This window comes from Megalops cyprinoides, chromosome 1 (assembly GCF_013368585.1).
Source record: "Megalops cyprinoides isolate fMegCyp1 chromosome 1, fMegCyp1.pri, whole genome shotgun sequence".
Taxonomy (NCBI): Eukaryota; Metazoa; Chordata; class Actinopteri; order Elopiformes; family Megalopidae; genus Megalops; species Megalops cyprinoides.
In genome coordinates, this window is record NC_050583.1 from 54,850,151 (window position 1) to 54,877,955 (window position 27,805).

General features: G+C 41.3%; 1 protein-coding gene across 1 annotated transcript in view; it reads left to right on the top strand.

Annotated features, from left to right (window-relative positions):
- Positions 1–27,558, top strand: part of LOC118784621 (muscarinic acetylcholine receptor M3-like) — a 92,613-nt gene extending 65,055 nt beyond the window's left edge. Inside the window, exon 3 of the mRNA XM_036538951.1 lies at positions 25,752–27,558. Coding sequence (XP_036394844.1) covers positions 25,771–27,558 — 1,788 coding nt within the window. The 5' untranslated portion in view covers positions 25,752–25,770. The remainder of the gene's footprint in view (positions 1–25,751) is intronic.
- The last annotated feature ends 247 nt before the right edge of the window (positions 27,559–27,805 follow it).

Here is a 27,805-nt window from a genome sequence, read left to right on the forward strand (position 1 = left end):
TCGCATTGGGTGAGCAGGATGGCCAATCCATCATGCACATGTTGTTCCATTCTACAAGAGAAGGTCTGATGAATGTGAGCAATGTGGCTGTGTGTTGTCACTTATAAATGTGAGAGCATTATTATGTACAAAATCACATATATCATGCGAAAGGTGGCCCCATGTCTCTATAGCAGTGTGCAGACAAGGTTCCATCAATAAGCTCTGTATCCTTGCCATATTTTAGTCAGTAAAATTATGCCTCGGCCAAACAGTTCCACTTTCACCACACAACATGAACACCCGGCTCACCATTGTGACGGAAGTCGTCCCCGAAGTTGCACCGATTTGCATTTTGGTTGGTTTCATTTTGGAAAGTCTTTGTGTTCAGACACAAAGTGTTGCCCTTCGTTGCTTACTGAGCAATAAGCTGACAAGCGTAGAGCAGGCAAGTGCATACCTCTCTGGCAGTTAGAGGTGCAGCAAAATGGTGATCCTGCAGTCATATATAATAATTTAGTCCAGATGCACACAGACAGAAAAATAGATAAAGACAGATAAAGACAGACAGATGGATGGACAGACAGACAGGCTGAGGGAACAACTAAAAAGAACCGGTTTCTGTTTTCTGATCTAGTGATCTGTTTCAACTGTTTTCAACAAAAAGACGAAAAGATTTTGTTTAAAAACGATGGTTAATTAAGTGTTGTTTTATTTAATTACAAAGAATAAGAAATTGGCCATGGGCAAAGCAGCTGCCATTCTCTGCTCAGCACTCATGAGGTTGTAGATATGAAATCACTCATTACCAAGATGTCATCATTAACTGAGGTGTTTATAATGTTTTAATTGGTATATTTCCCATTTGTTCAGTTACAAAAACATTAATGCTGAACAACTGCATTTTGTAATAAATTAGCAAAGATATTTAAAAAAAAATCTCAGTACAAAACTTCAAAAAGCTTAAAAAAGAGCTGCCTTCAAAAAGTGTAAACCAATTCCAGATTAAAGCTACACCTTATTAATTTCATATTCACAAAAATGTGTAAATGATCAGTTATGTTCACACTTATGCATAACAAGTGAACCTTCTGAGGTACCCCGTTATGATTATTTTTTCTTTTCTATCATGCTTTATGTCCGTTGTGTTTCATTTGTGAAAACATATATCCTGTTGGTTTGTGTCAAGCAGTTCTAATTTGCCTTGTCTGCTGTGATCTGTTACAGGAAACTGCAGTAACACCATTGGATTATTATCTGTACTTTTGCACACACTAATAGGAAAAACATACGGCACACAGCACAAATTCCAATTGTGGGGTTTAGCCGTGCGTGAAATCAACCTGCTCAGGTGTAATTGTCCTCGTAGTTTCTGCAATGACTTAATCGAAAGTGACACAGAGAACATGCCAGGATGAACCAGCAGCACAGAAGGTTTGAGGGTCTCGCAGACTAGATGGAGATATCAAGGCTTTTTGGTTTGGTGTGGTTTTCAAGCAATCAGTGTTTTTCTGCTCAAACAGCGAGACACAGTTTTTTTTTCTATGGAGACTCATCTTGGTTGGTTTTAATTGGGGTAATCTGGGAAGATGAGTCCTTGGGTTCACAGAGTTAAGAGGGATCACTTTGCATTTGCTGAGCTGAAACAGAGACCCCCAGTATCTGTGGTTTTTCCCTATCCAAATATAATACTGTAACAGTACAACACATCACAGACCTTTTATGGTAAGGTACTCATGGACTCAAAGATACAGAAGTTCATGTTGGATTAACATTTTTATGCTTTATTAAATTGCATTCATATCCCTTTAATCACCTGTGTGTTACATCACTGAGCATGATGAGGTTGCTATTTTAAAATAATAATCACTTATAATCATAGTGGAATAGGGCCATATAGCTTGTATAAGCGTGATTACACAACCCTCATAACTTTGTTCTCCTAGTTTCTGTGGCTGTAACAATATGTTATCATACAAATATTCATAAAGGAATTGTACTCTTGTGTCAAGTATAAGATCAGCTTAATATAAATTGTTGCCAGGATTTCTGTTTGAAATTGGAAATATGGTAGTTTCTATACTGACTGATAAAGCAAGGAACTTTTGCTGACCATATGTTACCATATGTTAATTCTTTACGCCTCTTACATATAACCATTAGGTAACGAAGTAATCAAGAAAATGTGTATTTTTAGGTAAGATTGATTCTAATATTAATGAGCATGATCTTTGGTTATACCCTTTGTCTAGTTCAAATCAAGTGGACAAAAGCATGGAAAGATTAATTATAGAATATGTATGGGATTCTGTGCAGAAGTATCATTGAATGGCATAAAGGGAATGCTGTCTATAGTGTAGCCACAGCAATGATCGTGGCAAGATGAGAGCCCTTTTCTCTCGTACTGTTCAATGGCAGAACTGCATGGAGACACAGTTGCATAGTCAGGCTGAGAAAGTGTCTTTGCTCATAAAATCAGCATTCTGCAGTGGAGAGTGGCCAGCGGACGCTTTAGACCAGCACTGTAATCAAACCGCAGGGCTCAACTCTGGTTCAGTTCCATCCCCTTTTTGGAATCTGTGTAGCGTCTATTTTTCTTCTTCTTTTTTTTGTTTGCATTTTAAATGAGCCCTTCTGACTGGAAAAGACAACTGTCATGCGATAACGACGAAAGAGGCTTGTTCAGCCTTAGGGTTATCTTTTGTTTGATTGATTATGCATGCTGAATCGTATTATAATTCATAAGACTGTTCTTGTAGTTTATACCTCTGAGGACAAGCCTGTCACTCACATTCACTCTGACCTGTATAGATTTTGTCTTCTGTCTGTCTGTAGTCCAAATGCTATTTATTGTGCAGCAAAATCCGCCTAACTCTCGCAGTGTTCCTCTCTAACCAAGTCTTGCAGCAGGATTCAATCACTTAGATGCATACGCAGTCCCACCCACACAGTGTGGTCAAGAGTGGGTCTATTAATGCTATGAGAATCGTGATTGAATGATAATCAGGCACGTTTCTAATAATCTCGCTGAAAGTGCAATGCCTTAGATACTTTTAAAGCCTTTCAGAATGATCTTAAATGGATTATAGTCTGGCAGCATTCTTAGTCCAACAGCTCCCGCCCATCCATGTCAGAGTCATGCTTAATTTATTTGTTTTAATACTGATAATGTAACCAAGTTGCAACCAGTCTGCAGCTCTCTGGTTAAGTAATGTATTCCTTGTACAAGTCTTTCCTTTGATCCTTATTTCCTATGCCTGGCCAATGTCCTGAGTAGTTAATGTCACTGTACTTCAGTGGTTCAGTGGTTGAATCAGTCAAGTTAAGGCCAGTTATGCAGTGTAATGTTACAATTGTGTTAGATGTGCGTTGTTTGCCGTAACCCTGAGGCAGCTTAAGGGAACCACTTAGTGCAGTCTGTTTCACATTAATCAGATTCACACCAGATTAAAGTGGACTTGATTTATTAATTAATGGTGTTTTACCAACCTGGTGGTAGGCCATCGAGGTTAAATACTGCTCATGACTAGTTACTTGCAAGGCAGCAGGGAATCCCAGTGCAGCAAGTGTTTTTGTGAAGACAATTAAGTTAGCATACAGTGCAGGTTGAATCCACGCTAAAATGTCTGGAGTGGAGGAGAGTGAAGGAAAGGTTGCAATGGAAGGCAAGTACGGAGTTCATTTCGCTATGCTACCCGGGGTAGATGGATTGGGATGTTGTTCCATCTGATCGTCTCAGTGTGACGCCGTGCCCAGGAGACATCAGCAGAGCTGTCAAAGTGTCTCAAGCCTTTCCAGCAAACTTCATCCTCCCATGGCTTTTGAGAACCGCAGCTCTTTACAGTCTGCCTCATAAATGATAGCGGCGGAGGAGTCGTTAACCCAATGAGTGTGCTCTGTGGGAGTTGTCATGACGCTTTTGACACAAAGCATGACCTGTGCCATCTATATCGGCAGTTCCTGGGCAAACTCCTGGTAGTGCACTCATCTCTCAGTTCATAAACATACAGAAGGGCCAGCCCCGGGGGGTTAGTATCTTGATTTTCACATCTCGCATTTAATTGAATTCACCGTTTGCATCCTTTATGTTCATAAATCCAGCAGGAACAAATTACTACTGTTTCTCAAATGTGAAAACAATCCGCGTTTGATGGCAGGAAGTAAGGCTTTTATTCCCATCCTATATGTATGCTTTCATATAACTGGGTATATTACTGCATGCAGTAAACATTTCTGAAATTAAAGCAGCTGAGCAAAGGGTAGAAGGAAATTTTAAGGTTATTTCTGAGCGCGCATAACGCAATGGAGATAACAGTCTCTGACTATATTAACACAAGACATTGAGTAATGAAGGTTCTTTGAATAGGCATGTTTGATCTCCCCCTCTCAAGTGGTAAGCTGCTTTTGTAGAGCAAGTGAAAGAAAACAGCTGTGTAATAATGACTGTCCCTCTGTTATGAATGCTGTGTGCTTGTATCCTGCGACTGTGACAGCAATGCGGCAGGTGCTCGTTTTCTTTCTTTTTCCACATCCATACAGGCTTTTTTTTTAACAGCATACACAACTCTTGTTTGTTCGTTTAGGTTCGTTTATGTAGATGTGTGGCGCACTTTGTTTAGAGGTGTATGGGAAACTTCCGACACGGATATATTAAGACCAGGATATGTGAAGTGTGAAATGTGTTTTGCCCATACAGTCTTGGTCAGGTGACCTTCGCTGTGTTTGCCTTTGCTTTAGCTGTACCAGGTTCTCCTCAGGTTGCTTGTGACTTGTTTAAAAAAAAGGAATATTTCTGCTATGTGAAGACCTAACACCCTTTCAGTACGTTCTACTTGTACTGTAGCTAAATGGTGAAAACAACAAATAGTACATAGAAAAAGAAAGACCAGAGAGCATATATAGTAGTTGTAATCTTCGTCATAACGTGTATTCACCAGAGAACTTCAGTGGCAGGTAAACAGGTAGCATGACAAGACTAAAAAGGTTGCCATCTGAAATCAATAGAATTCTGAATGGAATGTAGCACCAAGAGCACTTAACAGATAAGCTTGAATTTGTTTGCAAATGAAATGAAATAAACCTAATTAAGAAAAAAATGAACTTGAAAGAAAATCACAGCAAAATGCCCTTTATGCTTAACTTTTTAGTTTTAGTTTAGTTTAGTTTTTGGTTTAGTTTTGTAGTTGTGCAAGTATCTAAATGTCTGTAGTGGACCTTTGTCACTGACATTCAGTTGTAAAGTGGAGAGATTATCACTGTTCTGCCCATTGATAAGGAAAAACAGAGGAGCTATTAGGGTTTTCTGACTTGAGTGAAAAGCAATGCATTCTTACACTGAGATAAATATTTATATAACTTTTTTGGGATTGGAACAAATGACACTTGTGCTTCATTTGTGCCCATTTTAGGGCCTCAGTTGGAGCCATTTTCAGATTTTCAAAAACAATAATTTAAGAAATAGTGTAACAGGATCAAAGTTTTACAGATCTGAAAACATGAAGGAAAATTTGTGAAATCCATGAGAAAAAAAATGAGAAAGGGTAGAATTCAGCAGTGAGCAGAACATGGGCAGGAATCCACAGGACATTTATGGCTGGATGTATTGCTGATGTATGCTCACATTTGGATGGATGTGTTGATTTTTGCTGTCAGAAATCCAGGGTGCCACACATCACACTGTGTCTTTTATGAAGAGTATGCAACCTATTATATTTTTTTACAACTGCCCGGGGACTAGTGGTGAAGATTGACCTGACTAAACATAAGTATCAGTTATGATATTAAATATGAAATATTGCATACCAGATGAGTGTCAAATATCAATAGTGAGAAGCATTTATGTTCAGATAGTTCGCATTAACTGATGCAATCCACTGTGCCATTAATCTACAGTATATTCTGTACAGTAACCAATATTGTTCTGAATCTATAAAGGATTGTGCATGTAGGTTTGCTTAGTGTTATTGCCTAACTTTAAAACCATTTCAGACATAATTTACTCTTGAAACATTTTATGTACACCACACTTAAGAGCATGTTGTTTTTAGTATACCAACAAGTTTCTTAATGAAATTCAGAAAATGAGCATTTCCACTCAAGAAAGGCTTTGAAGTGTGGTGCATTTTGTATTGACTGAGTTCTTGCTCTAATTCAGAATACATTATGTACTACACAGGATGAATTATTCAGATCACTTTTTGGTTACAAGTAATTCAATTCACTACAGTCATAAGCTGTCTTCTGACCCTTGTTTTTACTACAAAAAAAATGATCTAAAATGTATTTCAAGGGACTGTGAATTCACTTGTCAGACATTTTGTGGAGGAATTACCACTATATTTAATAGATTGGAAACTGGTAGCAAGCAGGGAGTAAACAGCGTTCCATTTGAGGTTTGTGAATGAATCTTAGGTTAAGAAGTTAGTTGAAGCATGGTATATAACAAACAGATCCTTCTGACCTACAATATTTGGGCCAGCAGTGTGGTGTAGAGATGAGGAGCAGGGCTCGTAACCGAAAGGTGTGATTTCCTCACTAGGGCGTTGCTGTTGTACCTTTGGGTAATGTACCCACAACTGCCTCAGTAAATATCCAGCTGTATAAATGGATAAAATTGTAACCTATTGTATGAAAGTTGCTCTGGAAGAGAGTGTCTGTTAAATGACAATAATAATATAATGCTTCTTGCAGTAAATACAACATGACCTTTAAGAGTCATCACCAATCCCTCCCCAAATAATAGCAAAATAATAAATAGGGCAGGGATTTAGTAGACGACATTGAATAAATGTATAGTCAAGTGTGGTTATCACATCATAACAAACTTAGCTTTAGATCAGAATGGGTCCTGCTCTCATTTGATTTTCACTGATAAACAGAAAATGTCCCTTTTAAAGCAGTGTTTGTTTGTTACAACAGTAACAGTAACATATGAGATTGCAGGAAAAATATTTCTTTGTAAATGTACTAGTTGCAATACTTTTTATGTTAGAATTGGGTATATAGTATGTGTGCTATATTTATTATTATGGGTCGTCATGTGATATAATTAAGGTATCATGCAATGTTACCTACACTCAGTGACCACTTTATTAGTTACACCTGTACACCTGCTCGTTGATGCAAATATCTAATCAGCCAATCATCTGGCAGCAACTCAATGCATAAAATCACAAAGACATAGTCAAGAGGTTCACTTGCTGTTTAAACATCAGAATGGGTAGGAAATCTTATTTAAGTGACTTTGACTGTGGGATGATTGTTGGTGCCAGACGGGGTGGTTTGAGTATTTCAGAAACTACTGATCTCCTGGGATTTTCACGCACAACAGTGTCTAGAGCGTATAGAGAAAGGTGCGAAAAACTAAAAACATCCAGGGAGCGGCAGTTCTGTGGGCGAAAACGCCTTGTTAGTGACAGACGTCAGAGGAGAATGGCGAGACTGGTCCAATCTGATGGGCTACAGCAGCAGAAGACCCCTCTGGGTACCACTCCTGTTAGTTAAGAACAGGAAACTGAGGCTACAGTGGGCACAGGCTCACCAAAACCGGACGGTAGACGACTGGAAAAACATGGTCTGACGAATCTCATTTTCTCTTGCAACATGGTAGGGTCAGAATTTGGCGTAAACAACATGAATCCATGGATCCATCATGCCTTGTGTCAACAGTTCAGGCTGGAGGTGGTAGTGTAATGTAGTGTGGGGAACACTTTCTTGGCACACATTAGGCACGTTAATACCAACTGAGCATCATTTAAATGCCAAAGCCTACCTGAGTATTGTGGCAGACCATGTGCATCCCTTTATAACCACAGTCTACCCATCTTCTAATGGCTACTTCCAGCAGGATAATACGCCATGGCACAAAGCACATGTCATCTCAAACTGGCTCCAGGAACATGACAATGAGTTCAGTGTACTCCAATGGCCTCCACAGTCACCAGATCTCAATCCAATAGAGCACCTTTGGGATATGATGGAATGGGACAACAAATCTGCAGCCAACAAATCTGCAGCAACTGCGTGATGCTATCATGTCAGCATAGAGCAGAATCTCTAAGGAATGTTTCCAGCACCTTGTTGAATCCATGCCATGAAGAATTCAGGCCATTCTGGGGGGAAAGTGGGGTCCTACCCAGTGTTAGAGAGGTGTACCTAATAAAGTGGTCACTGAGTGTATGTTTTGTATGTTATCTTGGAGAAGAGAGTCAGATAAATAAATAATATGTGAAGCCCATTGCCCTGCAATACATTTATATGAATGTAAATTTGACACAGAAAAGCTTAATTGTCCAGTAAGATACGTGAATTAAGACTTTTAATATCCTTGTTAGTTAATCATCACCAAAATACAGAATTTCCCCTTTGTTCTCATTTGTGCCATCAGTAGCTTTGACTTTGACATCTGAGTGTAACTAATGACTTCCTGCTGTCACATCTAGTGATCAAGAAACCTCATCTGATGCAGCTGGAACTCCACCATCTGCAATGGAAAGTTTTTACTTTGAAATGATTGGGCTATGAAAGGCAAGAGGAAGACATTGTACTGTACCTGCGTATAAGAAATGTGTGAAGGACATATTATGCCATTTGAAAAAGAATCAAATGATTATGTTGCCTCTGTTTTCACTGTATTTCCACAGGCATGTTTCATTTTCAGATGTTGAAATTCATTAGCGTTTTACTGTGGAATACCACCTCTAATAGGGTGTTGCCCTCGAGACCCAATCACCAAGCTGGCAGTAAAGTAAAAGTAATGAGGAAAAATAATGAAATAGTGAGATGAACTACTATTAACTGTTAGAACTGCTGAATAGCTCACCATCTTCTGATACCACTTAAAACACAGTTGCTAGGCAGTGTGGCGTTATTGTTATGTTTTTCAATTTAACATAAAAACCACATAATTCTCTCAGCTACGCCTGGTATGTGTCAAATAGACTACTCATACAGCTTCAGCTGTAAGTTCCCGCTAATATAGTTATAGCTTCAGTCTTTGGAATTCAAAAGGCATTGGCCTATTTGATTGTAATGGGAGCTTCTTCAGAAAGCCATTAAACACCATTGTTATTATCATGGTAGGTAGTCCCATTAAACGCTAGGCTATATGGTAACCTGAAAATAAATACATACAGAAAGAACGTGACATGAATTTGTGACTCATGAATCATGACAATGAAAAGTAAAGTGCTTTTACCTCTCGTTGCATTTCCATCGACCCCCAGGTCGATAACAGATTATCTATCAGTCTGCTACCTGCAATAGTAAGCTTGCAGTTGCAGAAATATGAGAATGTATCTTTTAATTGTCTTTTTAATTTTAAGTCGAACCATGTTACACTCTGTGTAATGTCTAATTCTGTGGCTGCAGCAATATGTCAATGGAAGTGTTCATTTTAAATAGATAACAGGTGACCCTGAGTACAATGAACAGGCCAGTTCACCCCATGAGTTTAACCCAAAAACTCCAGCAGGTGGTTGGTGCCTTTCCTCTGGCTTCAGTCTGGCCAAAAACACAATGCGATCATCAAAAAGAGAGAGTCTAATGACAGCCTGTGGTCAGCAAGGCAGAGTAGGAGCGTACACGATTGATTTTAAGTGTTGAGTGTTTGTTCTCTAGCTAATTACGTCTCTGCACACAAGCTCTAACGTGTTGCAACTGTGGTGCAATACCCCTTAGTGGTATTACAATAGAAATACTGTTTAGCACTGAAATATTAAAAGCCAGTTTTATTATTTCCTACATGGAACATCAGACTTGTTGAACAAAAAGAACTGTAACTCAACACCGAAGAGGACGTAAGAGATTAACTCAGCCTCTCAGTAGCCTGGAGGCTTTTTATGGAGTAAACTTGTAAAATGACCACTGAGTGCCACACAGCAAAATAATTAGGGCTTGTGTTGTTTTTAAAATGATAGATCTTTAACTACAGGCTTGATGCTTGTTGTATTTGGTTGCAAAAACTATATTTAAAATCCCAAAGGAAATTAAAGGTTATTTCTAGAGAATTTACAAAAGCAGAGAGTTGAGCCCCCTGATAATAAGTTAGAAGTTAAAACTAACCCAGAACTGTGTTTTCTTTGTACAGGGCTTATTCATATAAGTACTATACTGTGATAGTGGTAATTAATGTGGAACACGAGACCCTGTGGATTGATTAGATAGGAGTTATGAGTGCAGAGGCCCATCCATTGAATAAATTAGTTTTTATTAAGAGTCACAATTTGCATGGCTTATTCCTTTGAGCCCTTAATAAGTCGGCGCTTAAGGGCTTTTTTTGGATAGTGATTCCTTTTCAATAGTCAAAGATTATCTGATGCTGTGGCCAGAGCTGGAGGTGAAAATGACAGTAATGTCTCACTGTAATGGACGTCTTTCCTGAAATATCTGTTTACTATTTGGATTAATCGCACAGGGAATGTGGTTTCCCAGCTGTAATACTTTTGGGTACACCCGAAAATGTAAAAAAAAAAACAAAATGTAGTTATGCTAAATGTTTGATCTAGAACTGAAATTGATCCAGTCTTTATTGTAGCCCAGGAAATAATAGTTCACCATTATGTCATAATATGAGGCTCAGGTGTCTATTTTCTGTGAAATATTAGGTCTGAATATTGTATGCTGGACATTTTTGGTGAATTATCGTCTACAAAAGCTGTGCTTGTTATTTTTTTTGATGACAAGGCATCTAATACAGCATTGACTCTATGAGCATTCTTTTTTTCCATTCATTGTAAACGCAGGCATGCATTAGCTTAGCATCTTTAGCACAAACTGAATAGAAGTGCACAGCGCTATCCCTGCTGGCTATGGAAACCATACCTTGAGCACTGTGGCTAACTCTGTGGGAGGAACGGGGGCGCAGCATACCAGCGATAATAAATACTAGGACTTCAACACAGCAGTTTAATAGTGTGATTGTGACCTATCCTACAAAGAGAACATCACTCCCTGTCTTATTTGAAGTATTCAGTTATAAAAGGTATTTTTAGGAAAAGGGCATCTTCTCTCCAGAGCGTGTTTTCTGCAGTAGTATTTGACATCCATTAGAAATGACTGGCACTAAAGAAAGTTACGATGACCTTTAGTGCACCTGTGCGCATTCGCCCACCATTTAGCCCTACCATTTAACAAGCGGTTTAAAAGGCCCTGTGATAGGACGGTAATTCTTTATCAGACGCAACCAGCGCTGTCCAGCTCCAGAGAATTCGTCCCTCTTTTTCCAACAGGTGTGTTTAGTCCGGCCAGAACTTGGACTGGAGGTTAATTATCAGCGGGGCTCTGCTTCCAGACGTCTTGGCCCTCGTCACGTTTAAACTGTGCTGTGTGTTGTGTGTCGGGGGGAATCCGGGGGGGCAAATTGGTAAGTCACACTATTTCTTTAACTGGCAATCAGAGAGAAGGTCACCCTGGGACTCAAGAGACATGGATACCACGATAATGTCATTTGGTGCTTGCTGAGAGTCTGCAAGAGGGAATTACCATCATTCTTATATGCTTATCTTAGAGAGAGAGGATTGGAGGGGGGTGTGTGTGGTGGGTAGTAATATATCTTGGACTTTTTAAATGTGAACAGTTCAACCCATCATTACATTGTACATCTTCTTGTTTTGTCTTGTTTTGTTTTTTTTTTTTTACTTTTTCTTCAAATTCCTTGCTCTGATGTTAATAAACTGTCTAAAATATAACTAATTATATAAAATATACAAGGGCAGGTTTTTGATAGATGTTGATAGATGAAAGTATGTTTCATTCAGTTTTTTATTCCCAGTCTGTGACTGGACGGAATTCCGGGAATGATTCAATTTAATGGGAGTAGACGGTATCCTAATGTTATTAACCTTAGTTTACTATACAAAACTATTTTTCACACTGCAGCATTAGGCTATATGCTTGTAAATATTGTTTGCACCAAGCAGGCTTTTCTTTCGACCGTAACTGCGTCCTCAAAACCAGACAATAGTTCACACAGGAGTTTCGTTACATTGACCAAAAGGATAGCAGTGCAACAAAAATAACAACAACTTGAACCTCTGGAAAGAGGTATGTTAGTGCCACTTCCACATTCAGAGAAACTAAAAACAAAGGGGGAAACTCACTACAATTCAAACTGTGGGTGAGATAAGCCACCCCCTGTTGCCTGGCAACCAAGTAGAGGATGAGCCATGAGGTCCTTTTCATGGAAGTATACACTACACCTTACAGTCTTACAGTGGAGTAGGAACAGTGAACATGGGCAGTGCATTGTATAAAAAAAAGCATACAGATTGTTTTTTCACCATATAATGCCTTCTGTTTCTGAAGAGGAGTGTATATTTGGGCTTCAGTTGCTGTTAGGATAGTATCTAAATTACATTATTGCCATTTAGCAGATGTTGTTATCCAGAGCAACTTTCATAGGTTACTTTTTTTTGTTATCCATTTATATAGCTGGATATTTGCTGAGGCAATTGTGGGTTAAGTACCTTGCCCAAGGTACAGCAGCAGTGCAAACCGGCAACCTTTCAGTTACAAGCCCTACTCCTTACCACTATGCTACACTGCCGCTCCATTACCGCCCACATCACACTGCTATCCACATTACCTACAGTATAGCGTTAAGGATCAAGCATGGCAGTTGGTGTGCACCACAGCAGCAGCATCCTAAAGATGGTGCCCGTAGAGGAAGATTTGCCAAGAGGCACGAGGTTGATTCATTATCATGCATTGTTCCGCCTCAGGGCTCAGGGTGCACCCATAATTATGAACATGCACAGCTCCTCCCAGCGTTGATAGGTGTCGTATTTTAGCCAATACTGGAGGAAGTCATGGTGATACCTACCCAGCACCTGGATCTGGATTGTACTGGATCTCAGCCGTCTATCCAAAAATTGCTCAAAGGATTGGAGGACCCCAGTCCTGTGGATGCACAATACAAATAAACACAGCTTGACCAATCTGTTCATTCTGTGGCCCTTAGCAATGCCCTGTGCTCACAATTATAAAAACCATATGTACAGCCATATGTACAGTATGCAGGTGTTTTTTTTTTCCAAACAAACAAAGGCAGGTGGGTTGGCTAAAAGGAGCAGACCACCGTACTTTGTCAGTACTTTCTCGCATCTGATTGATACTGAACTACCGATGTAGGGGTTTTTTTATAGTATTAATAGTTACACTGTACAGATTGTGAAAACCGCCGACATGACCAGATGGCTTAAATTTGGTCAATTTTAACTTCAGAACACTCAACACCAGAGTCGCGTAGTAATGATCTGTGTCCACTTGCCACTCTCGTTTCTGCGTCCTCTACCGAGCCTCTACGTTTCGGTCGCCTCCGTCCGAAACGTTCTGTCCGTCCCCGCTACTCGCCGCCACGGTCCGCGCGGTTCATACTCTTGCGCGTTCACACTTCCATTACCCTTCCAAGCGCGCTTCGGTCGCCTCCTTGGATGGGCTTCCTGACTGGTGGAGAGCTCTCAAATGAGAAATAGCCGGAGGACCGGTCTGTCCTCCCCGCGGGATCCTCCGTGGATGACGGCGAGCGGCGGCAGTCCATTTGCTCCCACTCATCCATCAACGGCCCGTCACCATTAGCATTCACGCCCCATTAGCTTGTGAGCACCAAGCACAATATGTAGCTTTTGCCTGTAAAATGTGGACTGCGGCGGGGGGGTTCGTACATAAATTCCACTATATTTCTCTCAGTCATACCGCGAGGCGTGTTTTCGTTAATTCCATTTTTATCTTCTCTGCCAAAAAAGGCACGTGAAATGTATAATACGAGCACTTCAAATGACCAAAAGGTGTAAATAATAACAATCACTTGTATCATTCTTTGGCCACTAACTGCATATTGCGAGTTTTTTTTACATTCTATTTGGACACATCAACTACTTACACCTCAGTGCTTTGGGGAATTTAAATATAATATGTTAAAGTTTGCCTTGAGGTAGCATTTTTAAACATGACAGCCCTGTTGACTAAACACTGGTAGTAACAATATTTGATTTGTGGTTATATAGCCGTGAATCTAATGTAAACTTGAAAGTCACTGAGTCCCTTTCCTAAACATAGTCCTGCAGCATTATTTCTATCTCTGTTTCAGTTTGTCCAAATTAATAACTGCAATTCTTTAGCGAGCATCAGTATAAACTCTTTGTAATTTTTTTTTTTTCCAACTTTGCATATATGTGAAGTAAAAAAATGCCCTGAGTAATATGTCCTCACTGTGACACAGAGATCCATAACTCATTGAGCTGAATAAATGGAAATTAGCGTCTGGTCACTTGAGATGTGTGTACCCCCTCAACAAGTCCGTGGGTTTGGTATCACGGTCAAGCTGCAAGTGAATTATTTTTTAAGTGGTACTCCATGCCCAAGGTGCTTGGAACATGTGCATTGGAAGAGAATATTAAACAGATACCCTGAGCAAGGGCAGCATTGTGTAGAAACGGGACACTCGAAGGGGCACAAGAGGACTGCATCTGCTTTGCAGACAGACTTGACCACAGGGTCTTAGAGAGGGGGTACAGGACTCACCTCATCCATCTCTATTGTCTGTGAGTCCCCTTCAAAACATTTGTCTTTTCTGGATGAATAATATTGATGATGAGCTGCATTCATGTAATATCTTTCATCCAAGAATCTCAAAGCACTTTACCGTTTGTGTGTGTGTGTGTGTGTGTCTGTGTCTGTGTATCTGTGTATCTGTGTAGGTCATTATCTGATCTGCCTCCTATTTGGAGCAACCAAACATAACCAACAGAAAAATAGCATACATTAAGACAACGTTTACCATTCAACACTGTCAGTGTAATATTTTGTAACTTTTACATGAGCTCCACAGAAGTAAAGAGAATGCTGAAAAGACATCACAGTTATAGAAGGTCTCTCCTCCAGTTTTTAACCGGGATTGCCACTGTTTAGCTCCAGCCATCAGGTATAGGGGAGAGCCAAAGTGTAATTTGGTTTACATTTACATTTATTTGTTTAGCAGACGCTTTTATCCAAAGCAACTTACAAAAGTGCATACAGTAAGTATAGCGACAGTACGGGGACAGGATGTGTACAGTTCTACAATGAGACAGTTCTCAGCTGAGAGCAAGGTCTGTTTGAGGACACAGTACTATCAGATTTGTGGTTGCTGAGGCTTCATTCAGAAGATGGTGTTGGATGTAGAGGACAGATCACCAGCCAGCTTCAACAATAGCTGTATAGCTGTGGTCTTCTTTCTGTGGGTGGTATTCACAGAAATGATACTCTGTATGAGATGAAATATGGCAAACCTGCAGTTTGAACACAGAACAAAAGGTGCTGTTGGAGTATGTATCCATAACAATAAGAAATTGAGCCTGTGCATAATGTGTTTAAGTAAGGGGTCTTTTAGACCTACTGTAGAGTTTTTTTTTTTTTTCCAGAAATTTCTCGTTCAAATAATGTTTTTCTTTTAAAAACTGGAGAAGAAAACCAGCTGTTACTAGTTGTGCTATTTTCTTTCAAACCAATTAGCTCTGAGTGCTGGCCACATATGGCTCTTTATGCTTTGTGCCGTATAATAATAAACAGAAATAAATCCCTGATTATTAACAGCGGTTGTTTGCCTCTCCTCTGCATGGAGTTGCTCCCTTTTACCACTTGTCTTGTAACCTATACCTCTTCATTATGCTGATTGAGTTTAAAGCAACAGTAATTGCTTTAAATAAATCCCCATTTTTTTTCCTCAATTTTAATGAATACTTTAAAATTTGGCAGTTGATTTAATATTAACAGCATTAATTTTGATACTCAGTCATGTAAAATAAAAGAGACAAGTGTTAAGCTGTTCAAGCCAAAGGCTGTGTGAATTGACAGTGACATAGACTTGGCTGTTGGCTCGCCCTCCATGGAAACCATGCAGTGTTTTGCTGAACAGCAAAACAATGTGCCGTTTGCAAGGGTCCACTTGTTATAGAGATAGAATCACCTGAAACCTCTCCGACAGATCTTAACATTTATCCCTTATCAGCTTTTTTTTTGGAATGAATCCAGGGATTTAAAAAGGATGTTTTAAGATAGGGGGTGTGTTCCTTGCCTTCTGTGTCTGGGTGCTATGTGATTTATGCTGCCTTTTAGGAGTGTGGTTCCATAATTAGATGATATAATGTACAGTATTGTGTGTGGATTGGAGGGCGGGGCAGGCTGTACCAAGGAGCTGGACGAGTGCCAGATGAATGCGTCCTGTAATGGAGCATTGTGTGTTAAACAAAGCACATCGGTCGAGCGCAAGGTCGTAAACGTTTACCTGCTGCTTCCAGTCATTAAACCGTCTGCAGGCATTGAGTGGATTGATGGAGTCATTCCAACGCTTGCATTCCGGTTTGAACATTTAGTGCTTCTTTAAAAGACAGAGCTTATGTAACTCTGTTCAGTTTAATTAAAAAGAAAATGGAATACACACACACACACACACATTCACACATACACAAATGATTCTGCAGTGTATTCTGTAATGATGAGGTTGTTTCATTTACGCTCACTTTGTGGGACAAGGAGTGCGTCCTAGTCCTACACATTGTTTCCCATGGCTGAAGAGACATTGAGAACCAAACTCCATTCTGTAAAGCTAACTCTGTATCAAAGCCATCACATTAAAACAGACCTGTCCTTACATATGTGGTATCCAGCATTCCTATGAACACCAGTTTATAACTAGGGGAAAAGCAAAGTACATTTTTCCTGTCACTTGTCATTTTCAAATCCTGAACTTGATGTGGCTTAATATGGGTATATTATTCTCTCTATAATGCACTGCAAAAGCGTATTACAGGCCTTCAATCTGTGATGGTAGTTTTATCGCAGGGTGTATAAATGTATGGTATTTTATAAGGCTGTGGCAAATAATTCAATGCAAATGTCAGTGCACAAGTCATGTATCAGCTTCTGATCAGTCTTCACACAAAAATGTATGTTTCGGCTGAAAGTTAAGGAAAAGTAAAAATGCCAAGTTTGAAAAAATGACATCATTTATTTGATCATCTAATGACAATCTTTCCCAAATGATATTTTACCATCTAGTCATTTTGATTGGTAGATGTAGGAATAAGATCATTGCTACTGTTTTGTCTTCCTCTTAAACAGCTAGCCATTTGCCTCATAAAATTTCCTAATACCGAGTGATCATTTGATAAAAATGACAGTTTTGAAATTGCTCACTGTACAAGTACCTCAGCTTTGGTATGGGAAAGTCATTCACTGCAATCACTCGCCATTGCATACAAACAGAATTTACTTCCTAAGATGACACAGAATTGGCAGTGCATAGTTTGAGAGAAATGTGAAATACCTAAATAAGAACCTACATAACTGGATGCTGAAAGAACAAATCTGTAGTTGAGTTATTATGGGAGACACTGTTTTAAGGGAACTTTTGAAGAATTCTTTCAATTATAAGACAAGATTTGTGTTGCAATTCCATTTAATTTACTCATTTCATTGGAGTGGAAAAACTAATGCATTACAATCTAATACAATTGCCTCTTCCATTCATGGATTGAAAACTCTATATACTGCAATGTTACATCCCTATATTTAATTCATAGTATTTATTTACCTCACCAATGGTATGATTCTGCTTACATATTACTAGATGCTTAGTGGTTTAACTGCCTTTTTACAAGAACTAGCACTCATTTTTAACTGAGCCTGCAGCCTTTGGTTAGAGGTCCAGCTCCCCATACATGCTATGCACTGTACAGCTGCATCTACAAAGTATTAGCTCCACATTTCCCACTTGCCACTTGCTTACATGTTGATCACCTTTGTTGGGTAGATGTTCCTTTTTGTCATGTTGTCCCTACCTGAAAGCATTGTCTGTTTTCTGTTCCCTTTGTGGATACAGGAGGTCACTCTACTGGTTTCTTCCTGGCATTCTGTTACCCGCCAATCTCTTCCTGAGATTCTCTGCAGGGGGAAAATTATTTTCCTGCTGTGCCATGTGCATTCCTTGCTGAAAAGATTTGAGTGCTGCTGACCAGCAAGCACTTTTCCACAGGCTCTGAAAAGAGATAGCGTAATTTTTTTTTTCTTAAAAAAAAAAAAGAAAAGAGATGATACATTTTCTAAACACTCTCTCTCTCTCTCTCTCTCTCTCTCTCTCTCTCTCTCTCTCTCTCTCTCTCAGAGACAGCGTGTGATGTTTTTGAAATGCAGACCCCATTTGTGAAAATTCTTAAATAGGTTAACGTGTTCCCCTGGCGCGATGGGTTTTCTTATTTTTTGATTCCAAATTTGAAACGTGGCCAAGGTGGTTCACGGGCAGAGTCGGTGGCAAAGTCACACACTGACGGCCAAGCACGTTTTTACACAACTGGGGGAAATTGATTGAGTCGCGTGACCAAACGTTCCAAACTCCAGTCTTTTCACAAATCGCCAGGCGCCTCCTGGTACCTGTGAAATTGAGATTTCCCATTGTTTTGTCCTTTCACCAAGAGAACGAAAAGCCACCAGCCTGGCTCCTGCCACCCAAACCAGGGAGTTGTATTCTCAGAGAGGTAGTTAGCATGTGTCAGACGGACCCAGGAATAACAATGGTGGTGACATTTGGGTTGTTTTGTTCCCGAGCCCAGCGCAGGGATCACCGCAGTGACCCACAGGACCTTTACTGCAGTAATTACACAGCCCTTACCATTCATGTCTTGTCTGATTCAGATCCATTACAAAGGGCCTTACAGTGGCCTGAGGATAAGCTTGTATTTTTGTTTCTGAGAAAGTGACAGGCATAACTGATAGGATCGCTGCCTCATTTTCAGTCTCTGATGTCTCCAGCATTGCCTCATGTCTCAGTTGGACCCCCTGCCGTCTTGTAGTGTTTGTGATTATGGCTTGGGTTCAGTTTGGCACACAAAGCAAAAGTCTTGAGAGCATAATGCACTCACCTCACCCCACCCGCCTCTCACCAAAAAAAAATACTTCCCGACTAGGAACAAAAAGGAATACCTCAGCAGAGCAGTGGGCAGACTGCTGGGAGGCGTTTAATGGACATGCTGCATCTACCAACTGGAAAGTGAACTTGGGAGCTGTGATGTGAGACATGATTATTACTAATGTGATGAGGAGGAAAAGCAGAGTTTAAGAATGGCCCAGAGCCAATCAGACTGCTGTGGCACTTACCCTTTGAGTAACAAAGTTAAGTAGTATGTGCATATTCTGATTCTTTAGGAAATTGAACCTGATTCATAGTTGAAAATAGTGGTTTAATGTATAATGTATATATACATACATGTATACACATTTAGCAAAGGGTAACTCAAAGTGAAGGTATAATGTGTTTAGGGTGTGTATAACAATGGCTTAATAATGCACAGCATTGAAACAATGGTGAAAATGATTCATTGGGAAAACTGCAGCTAAACAAATTGTGCTTTCTCAAACATTTCTCAAGTCCCAGTATAAACAGAAACATATACTGCACAGATTTAGACAGTAAACCACTGGTTTCTATTATGACTAATATGCTGCCCATTACTGCTAGCATGAAGAAAAAAGTTAATACCATGTTGCCTGTTGTTTTGGGTGTTTGTACAATCTGTAGATGTCTGCTCGAATTGTTTTAGTTTTCGATATCAAACAGTATCCCTCTCTTCACGTAAACCAATAAAGATATCCTCCATAGTCAAAAGTCAATCAGTGGAACAAACTACAGGTGTTGTTGTAGCAATGAAATTGTTTATTGACAGATGCGAGTTCAAAGGTATATCCTCCTGTCCTTTGGTTGGCTATCGATTGCATGGAGAGCATTGTTTGTGGAGCTGGTAAGATACTAAGGTCATGCTTTGTCTGTGTCTGGCAAAAATAGTTTCCAACGCACATTGCCATAACTGTGACTACCACCACTCTATCATGTCAAAATGATGAAGCCCTTTCCAGGGGAGAAACGATCAGCAATTAAGGACAGAGCACACCTACCCAAAGTTGCCATTTGTCATGGTTTTGTTTTTAGAACTCAGCTGGTGTAAGGGGCTTAAATGGTATCAGAATTGTAGTATCTTGAAACAGTGTACCAAATAAATCCAGCAGCGTAAATGTGGCAGCAGTGTAGCATAGTGGGAAGGAAGAGAGCTCATAACTGGAAGGCTGCTGGTTCAATTCCCTGCTGGGGCACTGCAGCTGTACCTTTGGGCAAGGTTCCTAACCCACAACTGCCTCAGTAAATATCCAGCTGTATAAATGGATAACATGTAAAAACTGTAACCTGTGTAAATCGCTCTCCATAAGAGTATCTGCTGAGTGACAATAATGTAAATAACATTTTTATGTTTCATAGTAGTATATTTCCATTTGGTTGTATTGTTGTCAGGCACTCTGAGGATAAAAAAAAGAAAAATGCAAAGGTGGGTTTCTGGGAATGTTGCCCCCTTCTGTCAAATGGCAGATGGCATCTTGGTGCATAGGGAGGTGCCCGGCCATAGAGTGGGGAGACATGGGGACCCACTGGGCCCCCGATAATGAGCATATTGACCCAACTCTGACATACCCAGTTGGCACCAAGGGCTTTGGATCACTTGTGTGCCAGCATTTGACTGTGGTGGCTTGGGGGGAGAGCTGTGGTTGGGGCAGGCATTCCCATTGGTGGCAGTTTTGCCGTAATATATCTCTGCTAGCCAGGCTCGTATCGGCCCAAACAGCAACACGACACAGTGCCTGTGGAACCGGTTGCCAGGCAACAGCAACAACAGATGGCTACATGGCCAGAAATTGTTTTCCAAAATTTCTGGTGCTCCTCCAAAGAGTGGACATTCAGTTTCCAGCGTCCCGTCTGTGGTGTGTAGTGCAAATAGGCAGTGCCTCTCCAAGACTGGCATCATGATCGAACATAACAAATTACCATGGCCTCTCTCACCTTTTTTCCCTTCACACATTGTCCGTGTGCTGTGGAGCAACATAACGCTTTCTGTCACGTTTAAGCAGCCCAATAATGTTTCCTGATTGTGACCGTAATTAGATTATTTGTGTTCAGCTGGGAGATAGAATAACATGAAACTCCCATCCAGAAAAGACGCACAATATGTCCATGGCAGCCTTTTCACAACTTATCTGCTTGCCATATGAATCCAACAACTTAAGAGAAAGCCTTTTTTGTGCTTTGGGGGAACAGATCTGCCTGTTTTGAAGTAGCCTGACATACCGCTCAAAGCCTAGGCTCTTTTGAATGCTCCATCTGCTCTGCTGTGATCAAACCTGCACTTGGTTTGACTCTTGGATCCAGCCAAACAAATATGTGAAGAGTACACAAAGTAATGAAGCGTGCAAATAACTCCGCTAGAACTTTGGTCCACTGCCATGACATTGTCTGCGCTCACGTCATTAAGCCAAGTACCAGGTAGCTATCGCCTGCAACCTGATGAAAGGGCTTGTTTCATATTTGAAAAGGAGATCATCAAAGCAACACTCAAGTGTAAAACTAATGTATCTTTTAAATTTTTGCCACACAATTCAGCAGGCATCCAAATTGAGTGCGCAGAACCATCTCTGGGGCCGAGAACTCTAGGGTTCATTTTTCGGTTTTTATTTGCCGTGGTGGCAGAACACTGCATTGCCCCCTTCAGAGAAATCGAAAAGAACAAATGCTTAATTTTAGACTCCTTGTAATAAGTCAGTATGTTTATGATTTCAATATAAGCCCTCAAGTTATGTTCTGGACCAGTTAATCTATTTATATTTTATGGGCAGTAGTATAACATAGTGGTAAGGGGTAAGTTTGCTGGTTTGATTCCCCTTTGGGGCACTGCTGCAGTACCCTTGGGCAAGGTACTTAATCCACAATTACCTCAGTAAATATCCATTTGTAATGGATATAATATGTAAATATGTAAAATATTAACCTATGTAAGTGCCTCTGGATAGCATCATGTGCTAAATGACCATTATTTAATGGTACTGTTATTACTTTGCACAAATCTCAGTTGAAACAGACAGTCCTCAGACCTTGGTCCTGCATGCACGGCTAGATAATTTGTGCCGCTTTGTCAATACCACAAATACAGTATTCAAACAAGGGCAAATTTTGCATAGGTATCAACTTCCTTTCAGTAAAAATATAGCATAGCTTTACAGTGTACCTGATTGTGTACTCACACTAAAAGGGGGGCAGTTAACTACATGAATTGGACCTTTTACATGTCACATCTTCAAAACAATCGCAGGCTTGAGACACCAGGAAGCTAGAACTGATAGTGTCATTCCACTGCTGTGTGCACAAATACATTCAAACAAAATATCCAGAAATTATCAGTTGCATTACATTATTGTCATTTAGCAGATTGGCCTAAGATTATGAAAATATGCTATCTTGACAAATCACCCTGGATCTAGTGATATACACATTGACAAGCTAGTTAACTATTCATGGTGCATAGCCATGTAGCTACCTAGCTGGCTAGCTAGCAAGCAGCCAAGTTTAAAAATAATGAATGTACCCTTCAGTGCCATTGTGGTAACCTGACCTGTGTATTACCATACAGTTTGCCAAATCATCAATCATGTAGTGGGTAGTTATTGACAGTAAGAGTGGTGATATTATGGCAACATTATTGGCAATATTTTGGTCTACACAGGTGTGCTGCTGATGACTGCAGTCACAGAGAGCACTAAGAGAAGGTTAATTCAGTATGACTCCGCCAAGCACCGAAGTCTCATGCTGAAACCTTTGTGGCAGGGTTGTGAATTGAGTCAACAGCAGGGGCAATAAGGTCTCTGTTATATTGAATGTTGAATACAGTGAATTGTTGAGTGATATTGAAAACGCGTGTAATACCCATCCACTCAGCTATGCTATATAGGACCCCCGGGATGGTGTCTCAATACAGAGAGAGAGAGAAAGAAATGCATTTGAAAGAAAGGCGTTTGTGTGAAACATTTATTGCAGTGGAGGTGGTTATGGAATCATAACGAAAGAATTTGAAATGTGCTTCCTTTTATTATGTAATGAAAAAAATCGGAGCTTTCCGGTGCAGAGTCATACTGAAGCAAATGTGAGGGATAGCATGTACACTTATAAAACTGCGTATTATACTTATAAGGAAAACTACAGTGCATTACTGCTGTGAAGAGGACTTTTTTATGGATCGTCGGAGTGCCCTCTTTTGGCCACTTGCGATAAAAAACCCTGTGCTCATATATTGGTGTTCAGGGGCCACTGTGCTGTGTGAGGAGCCATGTTTGAAATGATGGCAGTGCCGACTCCATGTATATAACATTATTGTCAGTCAGCAGATGCTCTTATCCAGAATGACTCACAAAAGTTATAATTTTTACATGTTATCCATTTATACAGCTGGGTATTTACTGAGGCAATTGTGGGTTAAGTACCAAGCCCTACACCTTACCACTATGCTACACTGCTGCCCCAGTCATATAGTCATGGCCAATCCTGTGGCATGTGTGACCCTGTTGTCCCAGTGATGAGCCCAAATGTGTCACTTTTTAAATAAAGGCACCTTTGCCTGTACTTGCACATCTGACACGTCTTGCTGTTCCAGTCCTATGCCTGACACGTTTTAAAATTGGGAAGAAGGAGAAGACACTTTAGACAGCAGATGCCAATACGTGTCTACAATTTATTTTTCCGTGGTCTGAGCAGATTAACCATGAGACAAGAAGGCTGAATCATTCCTTAGACTTAAATAAGCATATTGATGAAGAGGACCCCTGTGATTTTAATTGATTTGGGCTAGTACCATGATTTGGCAGTGATAACCTCTGGCACCTATACTGAATGTGCTAAAAGCTGCAAAGAGCCCCTTTTGGCAGAGACAGCTATTGGCTCAACAATAACTGAACACCTCAATCTTTGCCATCGAATCACCTACACAGACCAGTAGTCAATGCAATGCTGTTCTCTCCATTTGTGCAGGTACAAAATGGCCGTCACCTTGTCACACATGAGTTCTGGGTGAGATTACTTTTCATTAAATCGGTTCCTGTGTAAACCACTTTCATATCCTTAGATGAAAAGGTGCACATATAAAATAGATGCAGTACATAAATAAATAAGAATTCTTGCAGCTAAGCTTGAGTGGTCTCTCTCTCTCTGTCTCTCTCTCCTGCTCCCTCTCTCCCCCTGTTTCCTCCGCTTTCCTCCTCCCTCACTCTCTGTTTTCCTCTGTCTTCCTCTCTCTGCCTCTTTCTTCGCCCCTCTCTCTCCTTCTCTTTATCTCTGTCCACCTTGCTCCCTCTCTCCCTCTTTCTATCTCTCTCTTTCCCTCCCTCTCTGTCTATTGCTGTCTCTTCCTTTCTTTCTCTTCCCCTGTGTCTCCTCCTCTCTCTCTCCATCTCTCTCTCATCCTGTCTAACTGTGTGCGTAGGTCATCTGTGGAGAGCTCAGGCACTGTATCTGGCTCTGAATTCTCAGTAGCCAGGACTGTCTCCACCCCATCAGCAGAAAAGCATTCCTTTGCCGTTTGGCATCCCAACAAGCGCTCTGTCACTTATGGCATTGGATTTATTTATTTCTTTATTTTGTAAATGGAATACCCTTTATACGAGTAAGCATGTTTTTTTCCCCCTCCCTCCCGATCTCTTCTTTGTCATTGTAAAACCCAGTCAGTCCTTGGTTGAGAGCAAGTAATATTCCTTTCAAACAGGGAGTTCATGCATAGACGATGCGCAGGGCCGTTTTTCGATTTATTCTGGGAAAGCGGAACTGGCGTTTTTGTGTGAGGGCGGCAGACTACATGCTAATCAACGGGAAAAGCCAGACAGTGTGTGCAGTGATTGTATAAATTCAAAATGGTCAGTGTGTTGGAAAATGATACAGTATATTGTCAGTATATTATCTTAAATCAAGGCTTTTTGCAAGAAAGTAGTCTAGTAGCAATATTGTGGCATTGCAATATACACTGAGATAAGACAGAAGACAAGCTTTGAATAAATAACCATATACATAGAAAGGGTACTTGCCTATACCTTATGCCTGTATCTTAAGCACATTTATATGTGTGAAACTTTAATGGATTGCAGTAACCTTTCTCTTCCTATTTGGACTACTGCACATGTGCAATGTGTCAGATACAAGGGACATAAATCCTACGTTTAGAAGGGATTTATAATAAATAAGGAAATGTAACGTTTTGTGTACTGTATGTATCAATAATGTCTACTGTGATCCCATTAAATGTAATTACACTTGGGACATTGTGACACTTATTTTATAACACTGCTTGGATTTGTCAAACACAAAGAAATATATGTATTAAACAAAGTAGAGAAAGTCCTTAGAGCAAGCTTTGGGACACAACATAAGTCAAAGTTTTTTATTTGTCACATGCCAAGGTACAATGTACAGTGCAGTGAAATGATGGACCGGGGTAATGGCACAATTATCTTCATTTGCCATTTTTCTGAATATTTTATAATAACAGTCATGCAAACAATTCAAGCAAAAGCATAAATTAATGTGTTATTTAATAGTTTAACAATAAAGGCACAAAAATAGGAACATGGTGGAATATGGTTGTGTGTGTTCACTTTAGGGGAAAACAGAAGTTTATTATTTTGTCCATCATTTACTGGTGTTAGTAGTCAAAACTTTAAATTTCTTGCCATATTTAGCAGCCATGTAACAAGTACAGTGCAAGTTTAAGGATGTAACACACACACAAATGCACAGACACATTCACATGCACAGCGAGAAAGCAAGAGATCCTCCCAGAAATGTATTTTTTCCATAACTCCATATAGTGGATTGAATGACCCACAGCTAGTAGTGGAATACCAGATGGTAAGAGACTAATAATCCTTTTTTGTGTTGCTTACAGAATATGCCAGGACGCAACAATGAACCTGACCTCCAACAGCACAGAGTCCAGCTTCTATCTGACCAAAAGCCCCCCAGGAATGCGAGCCTACCAAGACACAGATGTTCTACCGGCAAACCCCTGGCCCGAGCGTCATAATACGGGCGAAAATGACACCTTTCTTGGTGGGAGCTCAAATCTGACAAGCCTGTATAATGCCACCCTGGCCCCGACCGTGGCGTACGACCCCCTGGGGGGCCACACCATCTGGCAGGTCATCCTGATCGTCTTCTTCACTGGGCTCTTGTCCCTGGTGACCATCATCGGCAACATCCTCGTCCTGGTATCCTTCAAGGTGAACAAGCAGCTGAAGACGGTCAATAACTATTACTTGCTTAGCCTCGCGTTTGCGGATCTGATCATCGGAGTGATCTCAATGAACCTCTACACAACTTACATTATAATGAACCAGTGGGCCTTGGGAAACTGGGCCTGTGACTTGTGGCTCGCCATTGACTACGTGGCCAGCAACGCCTCCGTCATGAACCTGCTGGTCATCAGCTTTGACAGGTACTTTTCAGTCACCAGGCCGCTCACATACAGGGCGAAAAGAACAACCAAAAGAGCCGTGACAATGATCGGACTCGCCTGGTCCATCTCCTTTGTCCTTTGGGCCCCCGCCATCTTGTTCTGGCAGTTCTTTGTCGGGGAGCGTACCGTCCTGCCCGGCAAATGCTACATACAGTTCCTGTCGGAGCCCATAATCACCTTTTGCACGGCGATAGCGGCGTTCTACTTGCCGGTCACCATCATGACCGTGCTCTACTGGAGGATCTATAAGGAAACGGAGAACCGGTCCAAAGAGCTGGCCGGTCTGCGAGGCTCGGGAAACCAGGGGGAGACGGCCAACATCGTCCAGCAGACCGGCAGCTCCCGCAGCTGCAGCAGCTACGAGCTCAACCAGCCGGAGCAGAAGAGCGCCGCCAAGAGGACAGGAGGCCGTCGTTTCCGCTTCTGGCCCCTGATCAAGGCCGGGAAGCCCAGCAGCGAGGGGGAGCAGGAGCACAGCAGCAGCGACAGCTGGAACAACAACGATGCCGGGGCATCCATGGATCAGTCCGACTCGGACGAGGAGGAGATCCCTGAGACCCGTGCCATCTACTCCATCGTCCTCAACCTGCCCGGCATGAAGGCGGCCGTCACCTCCCAGCTCACATCCTCCGAGGACCTGGACGTGTCCGAGGAGGACCCGCTTAAGTCCAAGGGCGAGGGCAGGGCCTCAGCGAGGGACAGGGGTGACAAGGAGCGCAACAGCTACCACCAGCGCTTCTCCAAGACGCAGGTCCAGTCCATGCCCTCGATGGAGACATCCAAGCCGGCCGGCACGCTGCCCCCGGCCACCAAGTCCCCGTCTGTGCCCATCTCCTTCAAGGACGCCGCCATGGCCAAGCGTTTCGCCTCCAAGGCCAAGACGCAGATCACCAAGCGCAAGAAGATGTCGCTGGTGAAGGAGAAGAAGGCGGCACAGACCCTGAGCGCCATCCTCTTCGCCTTCATCATCACGTGGACGCCATACAACATCATGGTGCTGGTCAACACCTTCTGCAACGACTGCATCCCCGAGGCGCTGTGGGCCCTGGGCTACTGGCTGTGCTACGTGAACAGCACGGTCAACCCCATGTGCTACGCCCTCTGCAACAAGACCTTCCGGACCACTTTCAAAATGATCCTGCTCTGCCAGTGGGACAACAAGAAGAGGAACAAGCCGCAGTTCCAGCAGAGGCAGTCCGTGGCCTTCCGCAGAAAGATCCCGGGAGACTCCTCATAGCAGGGATGTCTGGGTCATGGGCCCTGTTGCCGTCTTGCTGTTTGGCATAAAATGTTGGGCTGTGTCCGAACACTCCTTAAAGCCAACACCGAGCCACTCCGGCAAAAAATGTCCTGTCCGAATTCTCTCCGAACTCTTGTTCGTATCACAGAGGATCCGTGACGTTTACTGATGGGAAGGTGTCAGCGGGTTGCTGGTATATTTTTACATAAAAAAGGGCTTTAAAAATATGAAAATACTGAAGTAC